This window comes from Asterias rubens, chromosome 1, assembly GCF_902459465.1.
Source record: "Asterias rubens chromosome 1, eAstRub1.3, whole genome shotgun sequence".
NCBI lineage: Eukaryota > Metazoa > Echinodermata > Asteroidea > Forcipulatida > Asteriidae > Asterias > Asterias rubens.
This window is the reverse complement of record NC_047062.1, coordinates 5927865-5945482: the sequence shown is the minus strand read 5'-3', so window position 1 is coordinate 5945482 and position 17618 is coordinate 5927865. Positions and strand designations below refer to the sequence as shown.

At 37.9% G+C, this 17618-nt stretch overlaps 1 protein-coding gene across 1 annotated transcript in view; it reads right to left on the bottom strand.

The window, feature by feature from the left end:
- Nucleotides 1-2399: 2399 nt before the first annotated feature.
- Nucleotides 2400-17618, bottom strand: part of LOC117291231 (menin-like) — a 35623-nt gene continuing 20404 nt past the window's right edge. The window contains exons 2-6 of the mRNA XM_033772846.1: nucleotides 17063-17257; nucleotides 14812-14954; nucleotides 6525-6565; nucleotides 5490-5714; nucleotides 2400-4028 (exon numbers count right to left, since the gene is read on the bottom strand). Of these exons, the coding sequence (XP_033628737.1) occupies nucleotides 3011-4028; nucleotides 5490-5714; nucleotides 6525-6565; nucleotides 14812-14954; nucleotides 17063-17257 (1622 nt within the window). The 3' untranslated portion in view covers nucleotides 2400-3010. The remainder of the gene's footprint in view (nucleotides 4029-5489; nucleotides 5715-6524; nucleotides 6566-14811; nucleotides 14955-17062; nucleotides 17258-17618) is intronic.

Here is a 17618-nt window from a genome sequence, read left to right as displayed (position 1 = left end):
ATGGTTGATTCATTCTTATTAGATGGACAAGATGGTAAGCGCGGAATTCGGCGGTAAGTAGAAACACTTAATTGGGCCCAGGTGAGAGGTCAACATATAGCGTGACATGACATCACCGCTTAACACAAGTAGTTTATAATTGAAAACTTGAATGACCAAGTTTTAATCAACAGAGCTAAAAAAATAATAATTGAAATATTTTGGCATAACTAACACTTGGCAAATCATACACTTTGGAAACATTATGGCAAGGAACTTTACACTTTTAAAATCCTATGTAATGTTACCCTTAAAGAAAGGTGTTTGACCTTATTTTGTTAGATCGTGGTTTGTCTTTGGCATGATGTTTATAGGAAAATGTTAATAGACCTTCAGAAAATATGGTAAAAGCAAGAAAACAAAATGTGTAAAAAGAACCAAATGGAACACTTTTGTTTGAATTATTGACTACATAGAGTGACAGCTGCATTACATGGATTCTTATCAGCTGCTATCCAGGCTACGTCTATAATATGTTCATTCTTCTGAACACCCCCACCCCCTCTCCCTGCAAAATAAAAACCAAATCGCCAGGAACTTAAAAAATTGTAAAATGCTTTGTAAAAAATAGCAGTGACTACCTAACCTTTTGCTTTAGAATGGCTTACCAAATATTTTCTTGTCATGCTTTAAAGTACAATTTCAAACACATATTGACAATGTGTGATGAATGTTTTTAAAAATAATAAAATCTACATTAAAAAACAGGTACATGTCTGTGACGAAGGTCTTGTTTTGTTTGAAAGGTAAAGGCAGTCTCCCCTACTGGTTTATATATATAAATATATACATATATGGACAAGCCTATTCCAGGTAGTATCTTCCCACAAAAAAGAAGAATATATTTTGTACATACTATTATTAAAATTACCAACTAAGGGTGGGTAAAGATTATTAAGAAAACAAAAACAAAAAAAACAACAGCTAAATAATAAAGTTCATCAAAAGAAACTAAATTCCATCTGCTTCTTTTCATAGATATTAGTCAATTATTGTGTCTTGCTGCAGGCTCATCCAGTTTTCACTTTATATGTTTGCGTTTTTATATTTCATCTTTTTCATGAAAATTCATGCTTATTTTTAAAATGCAACAACCTTATTGGATGAAATTTTCAGGTTGGTTGTTAAAGAAAGGGGGGGGGGGGGTGGAGATTTATTTACACATCAAGAAAATTTGGGATAAGAAGAAACAAGAACAATAACAATGGACTTCCCTTTTGAGTGTGGAACAAAACACTTTTGGCCCACTTTGATCAACTACATCTTTAACAACACGTCAGTTATTGGAAAGCTAATTTGGGGAATCACGATTTTTGGCAATCATGATTTAGTACTGGTTAACAAGTAGATGTACATGTACCATTCGATTTAGATTTTTAGATACTATTGAAAAAAGAAATAAAAAGAGTTCACATTATGCGTGGGAGAGATGCGTGAATCATCATAACTCACATCTCAGGGATTAAAAAAAAGAAACCTTTGTATGAGAGAAGAAATATAGCATTGGCAAAATCTACTTTAAGAAATCAAAATTTATAAAAAACTGTGTGTCCAGGTCGCTTAACAATTACATGTCTACCTATAATGCACAACTGAAAGAAAAACTGTTTTGGCCACGATTCCTTTTTTGCTGTTGTCCTTTCATGACAACAAATCAATTTAAATTGGAATGTTACTAACTTAGAAAAATACCTATATGGCTCACGATGAAACAAAGACTAATCTTATCAGATCAAAGCAAAGATATGCCTTCCATATTAATAGGAAAAATCTCTCTAAACAACAGATTGTACAGAAGAAGAATTACCTCTTACATGGACTGAAGGGCAAGCCCAATCCAAAGTTCAAAACTCATTAATTTGAACATTTTGACACTCTTGGTTCAATTCTATAAGATCTAAACATGGGCCACCATCTCTGAGGTCAATATGGACATGCGTATAACACACAATGCACAACTCTCAGCCAATGACAGAACTCTATTTGACCTCAACGAGGGCGCTAAATGTAAGCTTGCCTTATCATGGGCAAGATTTCCAGACTATTAAGAACAAAATGTAAATTCTCCAACGTAGATCAAAGCACAAACACTCGCAAGGTTCAGTGATGTTTGCAACAACAAAAATAATCATAAAAATGCTTCATATATGAACTTGAACAGCAATTTTGGTCACATCATCTGCATGAAGATCAAACTAACATTTGTGATCCTGTTAACTAAAATTTGCAGACACAATTGGTTCCCTAAGCGAAGAAAAACAAAACAGGGAACAATTCATTAACAGTAATACGTACAATGTACGTCTTTTCGGCTGGTAACTTTTATGTAATCAACAAGTTATGTGTTAAGCAGTTATTAGTTGTACTGTATGTCGGCATTTTGGGTTCAAAGTTCATGTCTCAGGCCTGAGTGGTTGCATGATTGAATTTTTAAATACGGCACAAGGAGACAGCTATCATCTTGATTTACGCCCATGCTACCTTCCTAAAGTGTCCAGCCGTCAATTTCACCAAACTCTTCCTAACTTAGGATTAATCTTGAGACTGAGGACGGGGTAAGTTCTGTATCAAAGTACGTAGAGCACATTGAACCCATCCTAAGTTAGGGCGGGTTACTCGTCCTAACTCACGTTAGGATTAATCCTAGCGTTTCATGAAATCGGCTGCAGGACTTTACCCTATCAAAGACTGAGCACATACTGTAGTAAATATTTCTAGTTTGCTGTTACTTCTTCTAACCATTCGATTTCTTTGGTACAATGCAAAATGGCAACAATAGGGCTCAAACAGTACACAACAATAGAATAATAATTCAATTGTCAAAGAAAACATCTTTGACATTCATACACTCTTTGAGACTCACATGCATCATTTCAGTGTCAAAGCAAACCCGTTTTTTTTTGTTTTTGTTTTTTTTCCTTTCTTTTATTAATTCTTTTTATCGCGTCTTTGAAAGGGAAAAAAAAAGGTGTCACTCCCGTCTAGGGCGACGCCTCAAACTACCAAAGTCCTCGTATTCACTGATTGAGCGTGGCCTTTTACTGACGTGCACCTGAGATTGAGCGGTCAGTTGAAGTTGGATTGCAGCCATGTTGAGTTTGCCCGAGGTGGTTAGTATGTCCTTCAGGGCGAGCATCTTGGCACTATGGAGGATAATGTGTGCCACAGGAGGGCGTAAGATAGGCAGCCCCAGGCAACTATCATTGCTAGAGTTCAGACTGTCTTGGTTCTCCCCCAAGTCCCTGCACTCCTCATCCTCCGACATCTGCGTCTTCCACCTCCTGCTGAATGACATCTCTGCGGGGCTCTCGGCCTTCATGACAGATTCCATCGTCATCCCGGGGAAGGCGCTCCCGTTGCTCCTCGTACTCAAGAAGTCATTGAAATCCGTCTCCGTGTTCAGCATAGTATCACTACAAGAGGGGTCCACCAACGGGGTATTACTGGAATCCACACTCTTAACATCGGTTCTTTCTTGGCTTTCTGCCAGTACCTTTTTGCGGTTGTTCCTCTTGTACTTCTTACTTCTGACAAAATTCTGATTGATGTCTCCTCTCGTCTTGATGACCCTTCTCTCTATCTTAATCTCTTCCTTAATCTCCTCCATTTCTTCCTTGATGTCATCTTCCTTGGACTCCCTCTTGTCGTCTTCCTGTCCGTTCTCTTCATCTTCCTCATCCATCATTTTGTCATACCTACCTGATTCCACCTCTACGAGCTCCCGGATGTCTGCGTTGAACCGCGTCAACGAAGCGATGAAACGCTTGGCCCACGTGATGTGCAGGACTGGGGTGGTGCTCCCTTCCTCCCAAAGGCAGATGCCGTCGTAGAAACGCAGAAAGTAACCGTAGCACTCCGGATCGTTCACGACCCTCGTGGCTGCCTCTGAACCACCAGCCGATCCCGTCTTGACAATGTAAGGAATGAGGTCATTCGCAATCTCCATGAACTCCTTGTAGACTTCCTCGTCTTCTCTGTTGTAATTATACCTGATCAAGGAAATAAAAAGAAGCAGTTTGAGACGTTCAGCGAAGTGTTACAGATGAGTTTTGTGATCTGGTGTGATCAATCTGTAAAACCATTTTAGAACAGATAAGTTACTAGCAACTAACTAAGTGAGGTTTGCAGTAACACCATTTGGAATACAATCAGAGCATACTGCAAGATCGTAACATTGAGTCGTTAACCAACTGTTCTTTTCAGAACCAACACTATTCAAAAAGAGATATTCACATGGTGTGTCCGCAAACCTCCCTTAGTTATACTTCACCCATACAAAGTTTAAAATCCTACAGATAAGCTACTACTCGGTTAGACTACAGTCTGAAGTAAAATTAACCAATAATCAAGATGAATTAACTTCTTTACAGTCTCAAACTTTAACACGATGTACATTCCACAGACATATATTAACATTTAGTCATTCAGTTTTCTGTTAACTCATCAGGTTGAATAAGTTTCACAACTTTTGTAAATCCTCTTCTAAACAGTCCATTTTGGAAGTCACAAATCACTTTACATGAAGTGTGTAGAGGCTGCATTACATAACACACAAACTGATTATTACACCATGATGCTACAGCCCACCATTTGCCATGTTATAGTACTCAATTCTTTACATTGCACTTTTTCTATGGGCCTCTCAAAGCACTTTTTATTAAAAGAAATGAGTCACAAGGAAAACTACCTGGGTAATTATAAAACAACTTTGGGCAACAAATTTTGGTTAGCTATGTTGGTGGAGCACCGGCACGTTAACCAGGAGGTTGCAACATACCGGACTTACAGTTTTACATCCTTGCCGACGGATGAACCAAATAATTTTTTTTTATGGTTAATTGTCTTGCTTTAGCTTTCCCCAGTGGTCCACTGGCCAAATTCTAGTTAGACCACCTCAAGAACAAATTCTCTCCAAGTGGTCCGGCTGGCAAGCTAAGGGTTGAGAAGCATCTTGATCTAATATGAAACATAGAATAGTGGTAATAGCCAGCAGACCAGGAGTGGATTTCACAAAGAGTTAAGACTAGTCTTATCTCGAGTTAGGATGAGTTACTCTCACCAACTTGGGACTAGTCTTAAGTTTTTAATATCTCCTAGGACAAGTCCTAACTCTTTGTGAAATTGACCCCTTGAAAAGCTGGCAGGGCCCAATTGCATACAGCCCTTCAAGCAAAAAAATTGTGTTTGGCGAGTTTCTTGACTCAGCAAGAAATTACTGTGACTTTCTTAAAACAATAAAATTCATCGCAAGACAAATTTTCAGTATCACCATAGTGATTTGTATTGTGACATCACATTTTAATCAGCAACTATGATTGATTTGCAGTTACGATCAATCTTAGATCTTTGTGAAATTGGGCATAGGTCCTCTTGGCTAGTCACTGAAAAAAAAAGTTAGCAGCAAACCCTGAAGTGCCACAACTGGTTCCCGAACCCAGAGTCTTACATACCGACTGATTACGCCCGACGCTTCTGCCCACTGTTCCATCGCCATCTTGTACTCAAAGTTCCTATAGAGGTGACCCCCGAGGTACGTGTAGGGATACACATGGTGGTTGTCGTAATCATTTTGGGCGGCAGTTATAGCTTCTTCAAATAGTTCAATGGTTGTTAGTTTTGATGGCGTCGGATCGATGCTCTCTAGATCTCCAAGGTTACCGAGCGCCATTGGATATCTGAAAAAAAAGTCAAACCAAGGATTTGATATCGATTAAGTTTCGCAATATCGCGAAGTATTTCCTAGCTGAGACATCTTGCACCCCATAGGTTTGGAAGAATAGGTCATTAGAACACCTCTCTTATGCTTTGACTGTCTCTTCTACAACTTTCACTGGGAGTTTGAAGACTGATGATGTCAAATTTAATTAATCGCGATTATATCAAATATGGCGATATATTGTCGGCGATATATCGTGAATAAAATAAATCGATATCGCCCAAGCTTATCTAGCATAAGTTATTCTGCTTGAAGCTTGCAAAAACGGAGGAACAAAGGCTGACATACACTGATAGTGTATGCTTTAATATTAACTTTTAAGGCTGATGAGCCAGAACTTTAAAAAAAATTCCATGGGCAAAATTTGTTTAACCTGGTGACCAACTAAAAATACATAAAATTTACATTGACAATTGTTGCAACTTGTGACCCACTCATTTTTTGCTCAGCAAAGAAATTTGCTAAACAGTATTTTCTGTTAAAAAAAGATTTATAATATTTGGCCCTGGTCCAAACCCGTTCTCTTCACTTTATGTGTGCATTGTACTGCATTCCACAACACAAGCAATTATTGGTCAGTTTCTTACTTGACCACACTCTAGACACTGAACACCAGCTTGAGTCAAGTGTACTAGACACTTTGCCACGACACTCCTATGCTACAAACAAAATACTGGTGTTGGCACCTAATGGACAAAATAATGGACAAAAACATATTCAAATTCATTACAGCTTTAAACAAAAAAAGGAGAAAACATTCTTGACTTACTTCTTGAGATGACCAAGATCATACAATAACCACATCAGCTCCTGATGAAGGAAAAATAAAGGAATAATCATCACAAAATAAATGAGGACAAGAGATGAATATAGCAGGACACAAAGGTGAATTTAAGGGACCGACACCACGGAGCCAACCTAATGAACACATTGACAACCAAAGTAATCACACTTTTTTTTCTTCAAAAGACTTTCTCCTACATCTTGTTTCCTAATCACCATTTTGTGAAACACAAAACAGAAAACTGACAAATGTAACCATCCTACTAGATTTTTTTGTGTAAAAAAACCCACAAACTACTTGTAAAAAGAACTATTTAGTGTATGATGTAAACAATGTGACATGTATCAAAAGTATAAAAACACAAATCATGTCTCTGACCTCATTTCCTGCAGTGTAATTTGTGTACATGGAGATAATTGATGTTGACTCAAATTTACAATCAACTACAATTGACCTAAACTATAAATTAACTTAAATTATATATTGACACTATTGTGTCACTTTCATGCAAAAGAGGAAGATTTGTTAATGTAAGGCAAATGGAAGAATTGAAAAAAAGTAGGCCCATAACACCAAACAAAACATCAAGTGTGGAATTCATTTAATTTGTTAATTATGCCCCCCACACCCCCCCCCAAAAAAAAAAAAACACCTTACAAAAATACAACAATTTATTTGTGGTTTAGCACTTGAGACGAAAGCAAGGTTCACAACCAGGCAGCTGTGGTCCTCCACTTTGTTTTCAGCAAACAAAATAATCAAGAAAAGAAATAAGTAAAAAAAGAAGTTCATTTAAGCGAATGCCCCTTCTGCCACTCTCGACTAAATCATGGCAAGCGGAACAGGAGAAAAAAAAACCACAGATGTCATCGGATACAACCAGCATCTTTGTCTCCCTTCATTCAAAGAATAATAATAAACCAGGGTAAAAGAATTTAAATCATCAGTTACTTATCCATTTAAAGGGTTTAGGTACTTTTTGTATGACACAAAACACAATGTCCATTAACCGTGCACGGTTTGAAGATAATGATGATAGAAAGCTGCCCTTAAAATATTACTTGATGATCATGAGATGCTGTAATTTTTAGAAATGAGCAAAACAATGTCAACAAAATACTTTTTGGCTCAGTGAGAAAACGGTTTACAAGACTCTCCTGAAAACATCGCTCTATGATTTTCACTTTTTTCCCCCCCCAAAAAACTTGATGACTAATGAAGCTAAATACAGGTACACCATATTACATACACCTTCATTTACAATGAGTAAGGACTCATGTCATGGCCAAAAACAAGACCCTTTAAATCACCATGACTCAGTTTGACTCACTTTTCTATTCACACACACCACAACAACACCAGGGTCCAATTGGCCGCCATCATTATCCAAAAGGTTAATATATGGCAACCAGAAAAGAAGAAAAACATACACTCACCATGCCACTAGGTAATTAATCCCTTGTTCAATGACTCATATTAACAATCTAGTCCCACTCTGGCCATTTTCCTTCTTTTTTCCACTATTATCGTTGATCTCTTATTTTATATGCAATTCCCATTATATTGTCCACCCACCCACCCCCGCACACACAATACATGACAGAGCCACTCTGACATGATGCAATTTACTGCACGGATGATTCACAGAAGATGTCACTTTCTGAGGAAAGATAGTGTCATTTTGAAGAAGAAAAAATTGTTATTTTGTTTTTCTTCTACAGTAATTCCCTGATGTAACATATCTGTATCATTTATATGACCCTTTCTGTGTGTTTTCATTTGCCTGCCTGCAATTCCTTTGTGTATTCAATTATGTAAATAAGTGGAAATCCAACATCCCATGCGCTGGGGTAAAAATGGTTTTGTCAGTTATGATTAAGGGGAAACACCAAATTATATTATTTATCCTTATAACATAACCTCTATTAGATTCAGCACCCGATTCGAACTGCCTCTAGCCACTGGGCTAGCTTGCTTGTCTAGTGGTAAGACATCTGCTCTAGCAATGTTAAAGTTTTGGGTTCAAATCTAACCTGAGTAATTTTCCAATGTTTTTGTTTTCTTTACAGAACTCGGGAAAGTACTGAGTATACAGCAGTGCACAGCCTGGTTTTATAAATAATGGTGGAACAAAAAAAATGTCACTATTAGGTTTGGGTAAAATTATCTGTATACACCCAACCTCGCTACCATGGGTAGCGTACCGTATCACCCGCTAGCTCTGCGTACGTCTCTAACCCCAGGGAGGGAAACTCTGTTCCGTGTCTTTGATTGGCTATCATATACGCGAAAAATTTGAAACGCTGTGCGTCTCCAAAAAGCTCTATACACCGAAGGGCGTGCGTATAAAGATGTATGTATACACACAGCGCATCCAGCGTGTGCGCGACTAACGCCCAACATGGAACGGATCAACCACAGGACTAATTGTAATATTCCATATACTTGGATATTTTGGAGTTCCAGGGGTTATGATCGAGCAAGGCACGCTGGGAAAAAATGGCGCGGCGAGTTCGATCACCCCTGGGAACGAGGTTGGTATACACCCAAGTCAAACCAGTGTAAGGGTAAAAACCAAATTAAACTAGACATAATTGCATTTGTGCACAAATGCAGAGCTGTTTCGTTAAGAATTTTTTTTCTACTTAATTTGAAATTCTCTTTGCATCAAAGTAGTTATGTTCAGATAGCATTTTATGACTTAAAGGTGCAAAAATGAAAAAAAACCATAAAAAATCATGTGATGACGTCATCATGACGTCATTTCACATTTCACAAGAACTTGTCAATATCCAACAATATCCTTACCCAATCCCGCAAACAGAAACCTACGGTCTCTTTTGGCTGATTTGATATAGATTTTCAAACATTTAACATAAAACACCTTTAAGATGACGTCATGTGACCAGTGATGACGTCATCATGACATCCTTGCTTTAGGATCATTATTGCACCATAACCTTCAATCCCTGAAAGTTTCTCATTGCAATTGCTCTTTGGAAACTATGCAAAAAATTGTGAGTACTGAAACAGACAAATAAAAAAAAAAAATAGAGCTAAATTGCATTTGTGCACAAATGCAGAGCTGTTTTGTCATTAAAATTTTCAAATTTCTCAACCGAGTTATAAATTTGTTGGGTATTCAAAGCAATTTGCCCAATGTTGCATAAATAAAAAATTATTTGGATTATACCAAGGTCAGATAGCAATTTATGTGTTAAAGGTTCAAAAATTGAAAAAAATCATTAAAAATCACGTAATGGCGTCATCATGACGTCATTTCACATTTCAAAAGAACTTGTCAATATCCAACAACTTACCAAGTTTCAACATGATCGCATAATCACTTAGGGAGTTATATTAGTTCAAAAAGTGCACCTTTAAGGCCGCGTCACGTGACCCCCGATGACGTCATTGATCTGAAACTTCACACATATGATGGCTGCCTGACAGTTAACGTGTGTGTAAAATTTGAAGTGATTACAAAAAACTTCACCACACACATCTTCAAAAAATCCATTTTGACGAGTTTTCAACCTGCCGCTAGAGGACGCTGTTGCAATTTGTGACGTCATCAATATTTTTTTTGAACTGCCCACCCTTGCTAGACACTTACGTCCTTGGAAAGCAACTTCATAACTTTTACCACTTTTGAGTTACAGGGCACTTCCGTTTTTTGCCCGTTTCAACCGGAAGTAGAGGTCATGTGAGGTCACGCACACGAAACAAAATGAAGACCTAATTTATCCCTACCACATCCCACAAACAGAAACCTACGGTCTCGTTTGGCTGATTTGATATAGATTTTCAAACATTTAACATAAAACACCTTTAAGATGACGTCACGTGACCAGTGATGAGGTCATCATGACATCCTTGCTTTAGGATCATTATTGCACCATAACCTTCAATCCCTGAAGGTTTCATTGCAATTGCTCTTTGGGAACTATGCAAACAATTGCGAGTACTGAAACAGACAAATTAAAAAAAAAATTAAAAAAAAAACTTTAACAAAAACAAGAGCTGTTTCGCTGCGCTTCGCTACGAAACAGCTAATTATTCATCCTCGATGCAAAAATAACATCTACAGCTATATTTACTTTTGCAAGTTTATTCTACGCTTAAAATAATTGTATAAATGAGGTAAAATGTTTTCCATGACAACTCATTGATCCACCTTACACAAAGTATGAATGTACATGTATGCACATTGTCTAACTGTTTTCATTTGCTTGTTCAACCGCAGCAGAATAAACTATTCGCTCTAAAACAGCACTCATACCTGTGGTATTGTTACACTGTTTGCTGTCTAAAACACGAGCCACAAGCGTTTATCCAGGGTTTGTCATTGTGTTTGTTTTAGTAAGAGCTGAGAAATAAATTATCTCTTTAAAGACAGTGGACACTATTGGTAATTGTCAAAGACTAGTCTTCACAGTTGGTGTATCTCAACATACGCATAAAAAAAAAAAACCTGTGAAAATTTGAGCTCAATCGGTCGTCAAAGTTGCGGGATAATAATGAAAGAAAAAACACCCTTGTCACACGAGGTTGTGTGCTTTCTGATGCTTGATTTCGAGACCTCAAATTCTAAACTTGAGGTCTCCAAATCAAATTCGTGGACAATTACTTCTTTCTCGAAATCCACGTCACATCAGAGGGAGCTGTTTCTCACAATGTTTTATACTATCAACCTCTCCCCATTACTCGTTACCAAGTGTGGTGTTTTGAGTAATTACCAATAGTGTCCACTGCCTTTAAATAACATTGACAACATTCGTTTTTGTCATTAGTATTACCACCGCTGTTTATTGTTGAATAATATGTAACAAATACAGCTATCTCTGTCATTATTTTCTTCAGAGCTGATAAATTACCTCCTTAAATGATCTTTACCACATTCTGTTTTTGAACAGGATAAATTAGTTTGACAAAAACTGATCATAAATCTGACTTGTGAACACGTCATCACCATAAGGACAGAAAGTTCATTCTTGTAAGGGCAAGGTAGTTTTTCTGCAATAAAGGGCCTGGCTGTGATTTAATTCAAATTTGTACTGGCTGTGATTAAATTCAAATTTGTACTCAAACATGTCCAGGGGGCGATGTTCAGGGTATAGAGGCATTTGGTTCTGTCACCTGTGGCTGAAGAATCGGCTCTCTGGGTGGACAAAGATTTGAGAGAATTACTGCAATTCACCTAAAGACATCGTCACAATCATCTTAGTTGTGCCGTTTAGGAAGTCAATGTCCATATAGTGTAGAGCGCATTTTTGGTGACGCATTATTCAAAGCTTACCATATTTTACAAGTGCAGACTTCCAAAATGGCAGCCAGTAGCCGTGTGTGACCTTTGGACAAGGGGTCAATTAAAGCCCCTTTTCAAAAACATGACGAAAGTGTAAAAAGAGGTCGAGATAGGAAATGTTATCCAAACATAGTATGTCGTTGAAACTTTTAAATGGAAAAACGCCCTCAATTGACCAAGAAATGATCTTAATGAGAAACCAACATTTTCAAGCTAGGCTCTTTAACTTCCATGGGAGGTCGCTGTTTCAAAAACGGCCAACAACCCAGAAAAGTTATCTTGCAGGTAACGTAATTCCGCGTAACCAATCACAAATTTAAGACTCCAGGACAGCAGAACACTCCAAGTGGAAAATATTTGTCTGGAGGTGATTTGTCCTCATACTGACTTGACATGAAGTGCTAAATCCTTCTCTAGTCGTCTCTGCACTTGTGCGATGCGCTAGCTATTAACACTGCACTGTCTCTTATGATGTTACACGTATGTCCAACAGGTCAAAGCACTGGGCCAAATAGAGCTGCTTTAAAGGCACTGGACACCATTGGTAATTGTCAAAGACAAGTATTCTCACTTGGTGTATCCCAGCATTATGCTTAAAATAACAAATCTGTGAAAATTTTGAGTCAATTGGTTATCTAAAGCTGGCTTCAGGTCGACCAAAGATTTTCTTGCGGCGCAACAAACCGTCGGCAACCCGCAGAAAAAATATGCTCAGGTCACAACAACTGAGAAATCATGAGCCTGCGATTGGTTCCCGACCATCGGGATCACGTCGTACAAGTTGAAATTGTTTTACTCTTGCGACTGTGAATTTTTTCGAGCAGCGACTGCTTCAGATTGTCTTAAAATCATTGGAGTTAAGCTTACCTCAGGCGCAGTGTGATCCTGAAAAGTCACTTGCCGACTGTTTTTTGTTGACGCAAGGTCGACCTGAGGCCGGCTTAAGTTGCAAGAGAAAAATGGAAGAAAAACACCCTCTGTTGCACAAATTTGTGCGCTTTCAGATGCCAAATAAAAGGCTTTAGGCCTTTTATTACTTCAGTGAGAAATTAACTCTTTCTCTCAAAAACTAGTTACTTCAGAGGGAGCCGTTTCTCACAATATTTAAAACTATACCAAGCAGGTTTTTATGCTCACAAGTATTTTGAGTAATTACCAGTAGTGTCCAGTGTCTTTTAAGGGAGAGTATTTTTTTATAGTAATGCATGTCTGTAATTGCTGGCTACCTTTGAAAAACAGTGTTTCACTGAAAGGTCTTTCCAGGATGAACAATAAATAGATAAAAGTAAAAGATTAATAAATAACCACTGAGGTTATTTAAGTACTGAGTATACAGTGCTAACACACATCGGTGTATGGGTAAAAACCAAAATTAATATTCTTTATCCCCGATGCAAATTTAACATCTATTATATCGTTGCGGTACCCGCTGCCAAAACATAGGATTCGAACTGCCTCTAGCTGCCGGGCAACCTCCGTAGTCTAGTTGGTAAGACACTGCTCTAGAATTGCAAGGGTCGTAGGTTCGAATCCCACCCGAGTAACATGCCTGTGATATTTTTTCACAGGACTCGGGAAAGTACTGAGTATACAGTGCTAACACATATTGGTGTATGGGTAAAAACCAAAATTAATAAATAAATAACCATTTTTCCACTGAGCTGCATGCCGGAGCCCATAATTACAAAAAGTTGTCACAACTACTTGGATCACTAATTAATCATGCCACAGTGTTTTCATTAGCGTGTAAAGATTTAAACTGCTAATTACACCAATTAGTCCAGACTATGCGTTCACACCCTACTCATCGCAAACCCAAACCAACAGAACATAAAGTACATGGATCTTTCACCCCTGTCTAGCATGACAGCTGTAGTAATGAAAAATTGACCAGCGATCAGACTACATGAGAGTCTGCAATAGGTGCACTGTACAGTAACACCCTTAATGATGTTGCACTTGCCATCATTAGCATGCACGTACAGGTGCAAGTAAATACCAGAGTGCTTTCCTCTCCTTCTACTGGAAGCATAAATTAAGCCAATTTAAAGATACGTAAGCTGCTCTAACAAGTTTAAGCGGGATATTTGTTTTAACTGAAAGCTGACTAACATGCAAAATATTACGGAGAGTTTTATTTTTGAAGTTATAAACCACTAGGGAAACTGGTTTGGTAAATTTAAAATAAATTTTTAGTTGAACAAAGAACAAAAAATTAGAGAGCGGCACTTTAACCTGTGACCTCCGGATTACATGCCGGCGCTATACCAACTGAGCTTTCTAGCCCTGTGTTGGTGTTCTCCCTATTTTTGCTTTGTTTTGGGTGCCAGTTCAGAAGCCATTTAACCTGTGACTGTCTTACGGCCAGGGATTACACCCAAGTTTATGATACAACCTGTGAACCAGCAACAGAGGCATCACATTAAGGGGATGTAAGCTTTTAATTTCAAATATCAAGTTATAAACCACAAGGAAATCTGACCAAGTAAGTATTTAACATACTTTGGGTTGAACAAAGAAAATCTGACTCGGGCGGGACTTGAACCTGCAACCCCGAAACAAAGATGTTGACAAAACAGGGAGACTGCCAAGTAAGAGCAGCAGCCCGTTAATCCACGACTTGTAAATTTCCCCCCTCCATTTTTCATAAGGACTATATCTTCTGAAAACTGAGTGGATCACAAAACTGAATAAGACCTTGGAGCCCCTTTCTGTCAGTGTACCAAGATCTTGACCTGTCAGACAATTTAAGCATGTACTTATCACTCTGTCAGTGCAAACACATTGTACTTCGTTTTGGCAAAAAAAAATATTGTCTCTTGATGCATGCTTTCCTTTATGAACATCTGTGCTATTTTTGGCAATGTTATGACAATTTCAAACAAGCACGTAGCTTAAGTGCTATCTTAGGCAATTAAACTTTTGTTCACTAACACAAACGGTACAGTATTATTTGTTCTTTACCTGTTTTAGTGACGCAAGTTCGATGCTATCCAGAGAAGAGTTTACAGAGGGGTTGATGGCAGAGACTAGAGCAGCCACCTCCATCATTCGGTCACACACAACTGGATGATCGTTCAAATATAACCAGCTACCCTCCGCTACACCTAAATATGTACACAAAATACAAAGTGGTTCAAAGAAAAATCAGTATCAAGAGAAGCCATACAAGATTTGTTTTTTTAATGAAACATAGAATGCGGAAGAGCCAGGAAAAAATGCAAAGTGGCTGGACACCTTTTAACTTAACTCAACAGTTAACAGAGCAATATTTTTCAGAATACGCTGTAAAATATTGAAAATTGAAAACAAACCACAAACACTTTTGAATTATTGGAATTTAGAAAAATGATGCATCTTGAAAACCTTGTGCATCATGCAGCTCCATTGCCTAGCAACGCATGTTACTCAGAAGCCGGCTGGTAAAAACTGAAAAGTCCTTTGTGCATTATGTCTCAAGCCAGCTAAAGCTCTTCACAAACACAAGCCCTTCGCTGGCAACATGTGTTCACACATTATCCCTTCGTCACAATCGTGACTGCAGAGGCAATTAGGACTATTATCATTAAAGGAACACGTTGCCTTGGATCGGTCAAGTTGGTCTCTGAAAAGCATTCCGCAAAGTGTTTGTTATGAAATGCAACATAGATAATTTAAAAGTAGAATATAATAATCCAGACAAACATGCCTCGAAAGTGTAAGGTTTTCTTTTTACTTTGTACGTCGCAAATTAACATGGTCGGCCATTTTTATGGAGTCAAAATTTTGACTCCACAAAATGGCCGACCGTGTTTCTTCGCGACGTATAAAGAAAACAGTGCAATTTTGGGGCATGTGTGTGTGAATATTATATTCTACTTTGAAATTATCTTTCTAACCATTTGCATTTCAAAACAGTTAGTTTCAAACGCTTTTCAAAGACCAACTTGACCTATTCAAGGCAACGTGTTCCTTTAAACTCCTCCACCCAAGGCAACCAGTCAACAGATCTCATGTGCTTCAGGTTCCATGCCCAACAATGTTGTCGTTATATATCCACTCAGACAAGGTTGGTTTTAATGCCTTTTTCTTCTTCTTCTTCTCTTTGTTCATTCATTCATTCATTCAAACTGATATTTATTTCCATACTTCATGTAAACAGAGTACAAACAATGTTTTTAAGTAACAACCAATAAACAAAGCTATTTAATGAGGGTGAGAAAAATAAATAAATAGATATTTTCAATTGTGTATAGGCTGTTGGCAAAGATCCTTGGAAAATAAAGCTTTAGTCAATAGATTTTGTTGTGGGGGAAAACAATCGGTGAAGTTCTTTTTTCATTTATTTTCCACTAGAGATGATGTTTTGAAAGAAACAAGATACTGCATTTGCCCCAATCTGCTATTAGTGTTTTCAACTTTTGTCAGCTTAGTGTTTATACATTCCATTATTTTTTTATTTTTTAGAAAAGTTAATTGCTTTTAAATGCTTTTGATAATTTGTTTCAAGCATGCGTCATTCACTGAGCTCACTTAAAAAATGTACTTTAAGAGAAAATAAATCATGCAAGCTTTTTTTTTTATTGTGTGAAGTATTATTTTTCATAAAATTGTTGTTTTTTTTTCCCCCTTTTATTCTCTTGCAATTTCGACGACTAATTGAGCCAAAATTTCCACAGATTTGTTGTTGTATGCACACATTGTACGTTGAGACATAAACACCAAGTAAGGATCCTGGGCCCATTTTCATGGTTCTGCTAACCGCCGAATTCTACTCTTACAATCACGATTCCTCGCTTACGTGCAAGCGCCCAATTTCTGCGCTAGCCTTGTAAGCGTAGAATGCCTAGTAGCGTGGAGTGCGCACACGCAATACGTTTGCTGTAAGCACAGATTTCCCTGCTTCCGTAAGCGTTGATTCTGTGCTTACGGTAAGCAGAGCCATGAATTTTGGCTCTAGTCTTTAACGATTACCATAAAATAGTAAACTCCTTCCTATAATATAAACAATAAATAAAACCTTGCTACAATGTTGGTTGCTATTCCAGTTTCCACCATAATAACATGAGTCAACATAATTGAATCTGCCACATATGATTAACGAGAGAACCTCTGAACATTAATGGTTACGTAGACACATGAACATGACTCAGACGGTATTATGTCTGGCTGCATGTTCAGGGTCACGTGTCTGCAACAACCACATTCAAGATGGCCACCGTCCACATTGTCATACCCAGCTTAATGGATTGTCCTCTTTTATCCTCGTTCCCTTTTCCGTGCCACGTAACCTCGGCAGTGTCGGTGCCGTCTTCCCCGAACACCACCCAAGCGTGATCCTCCGACAGCGCCATGTGAACATCCTTGTAGCCCAGAATCTGGCAAGCTGCTACCACGGCAACGGCCACACCAAAACAATCCAACTTGTTTCCTGCACATGGAAGGAGAGGGAATGTTAATACATGTAGATGACATAATCAGTAAACTTCAACAGGCTTAAGCCTGATTCATACATTCTGCAAATTATTTGTTGCGAATTATTTGTTGCGAAATTGTGACGTCAAAATTCACTTCTCATTTGAACCAGGCTTATGATCTTGACTCCCCCAAAAACCCTCAAATGATGCAGTACCACATACATGTATACAAAAGAATAAAAATTCAATTTAAACAAATTCAACAATTATAAATTTTAAAATGTCTTCAATTACTTGTTAATAAACACCCTTGGTTTTGTGAACTTTCGGTTAAGTAGTTTCATAGCAAACATTTTCAAATCAGGGACATTGGTA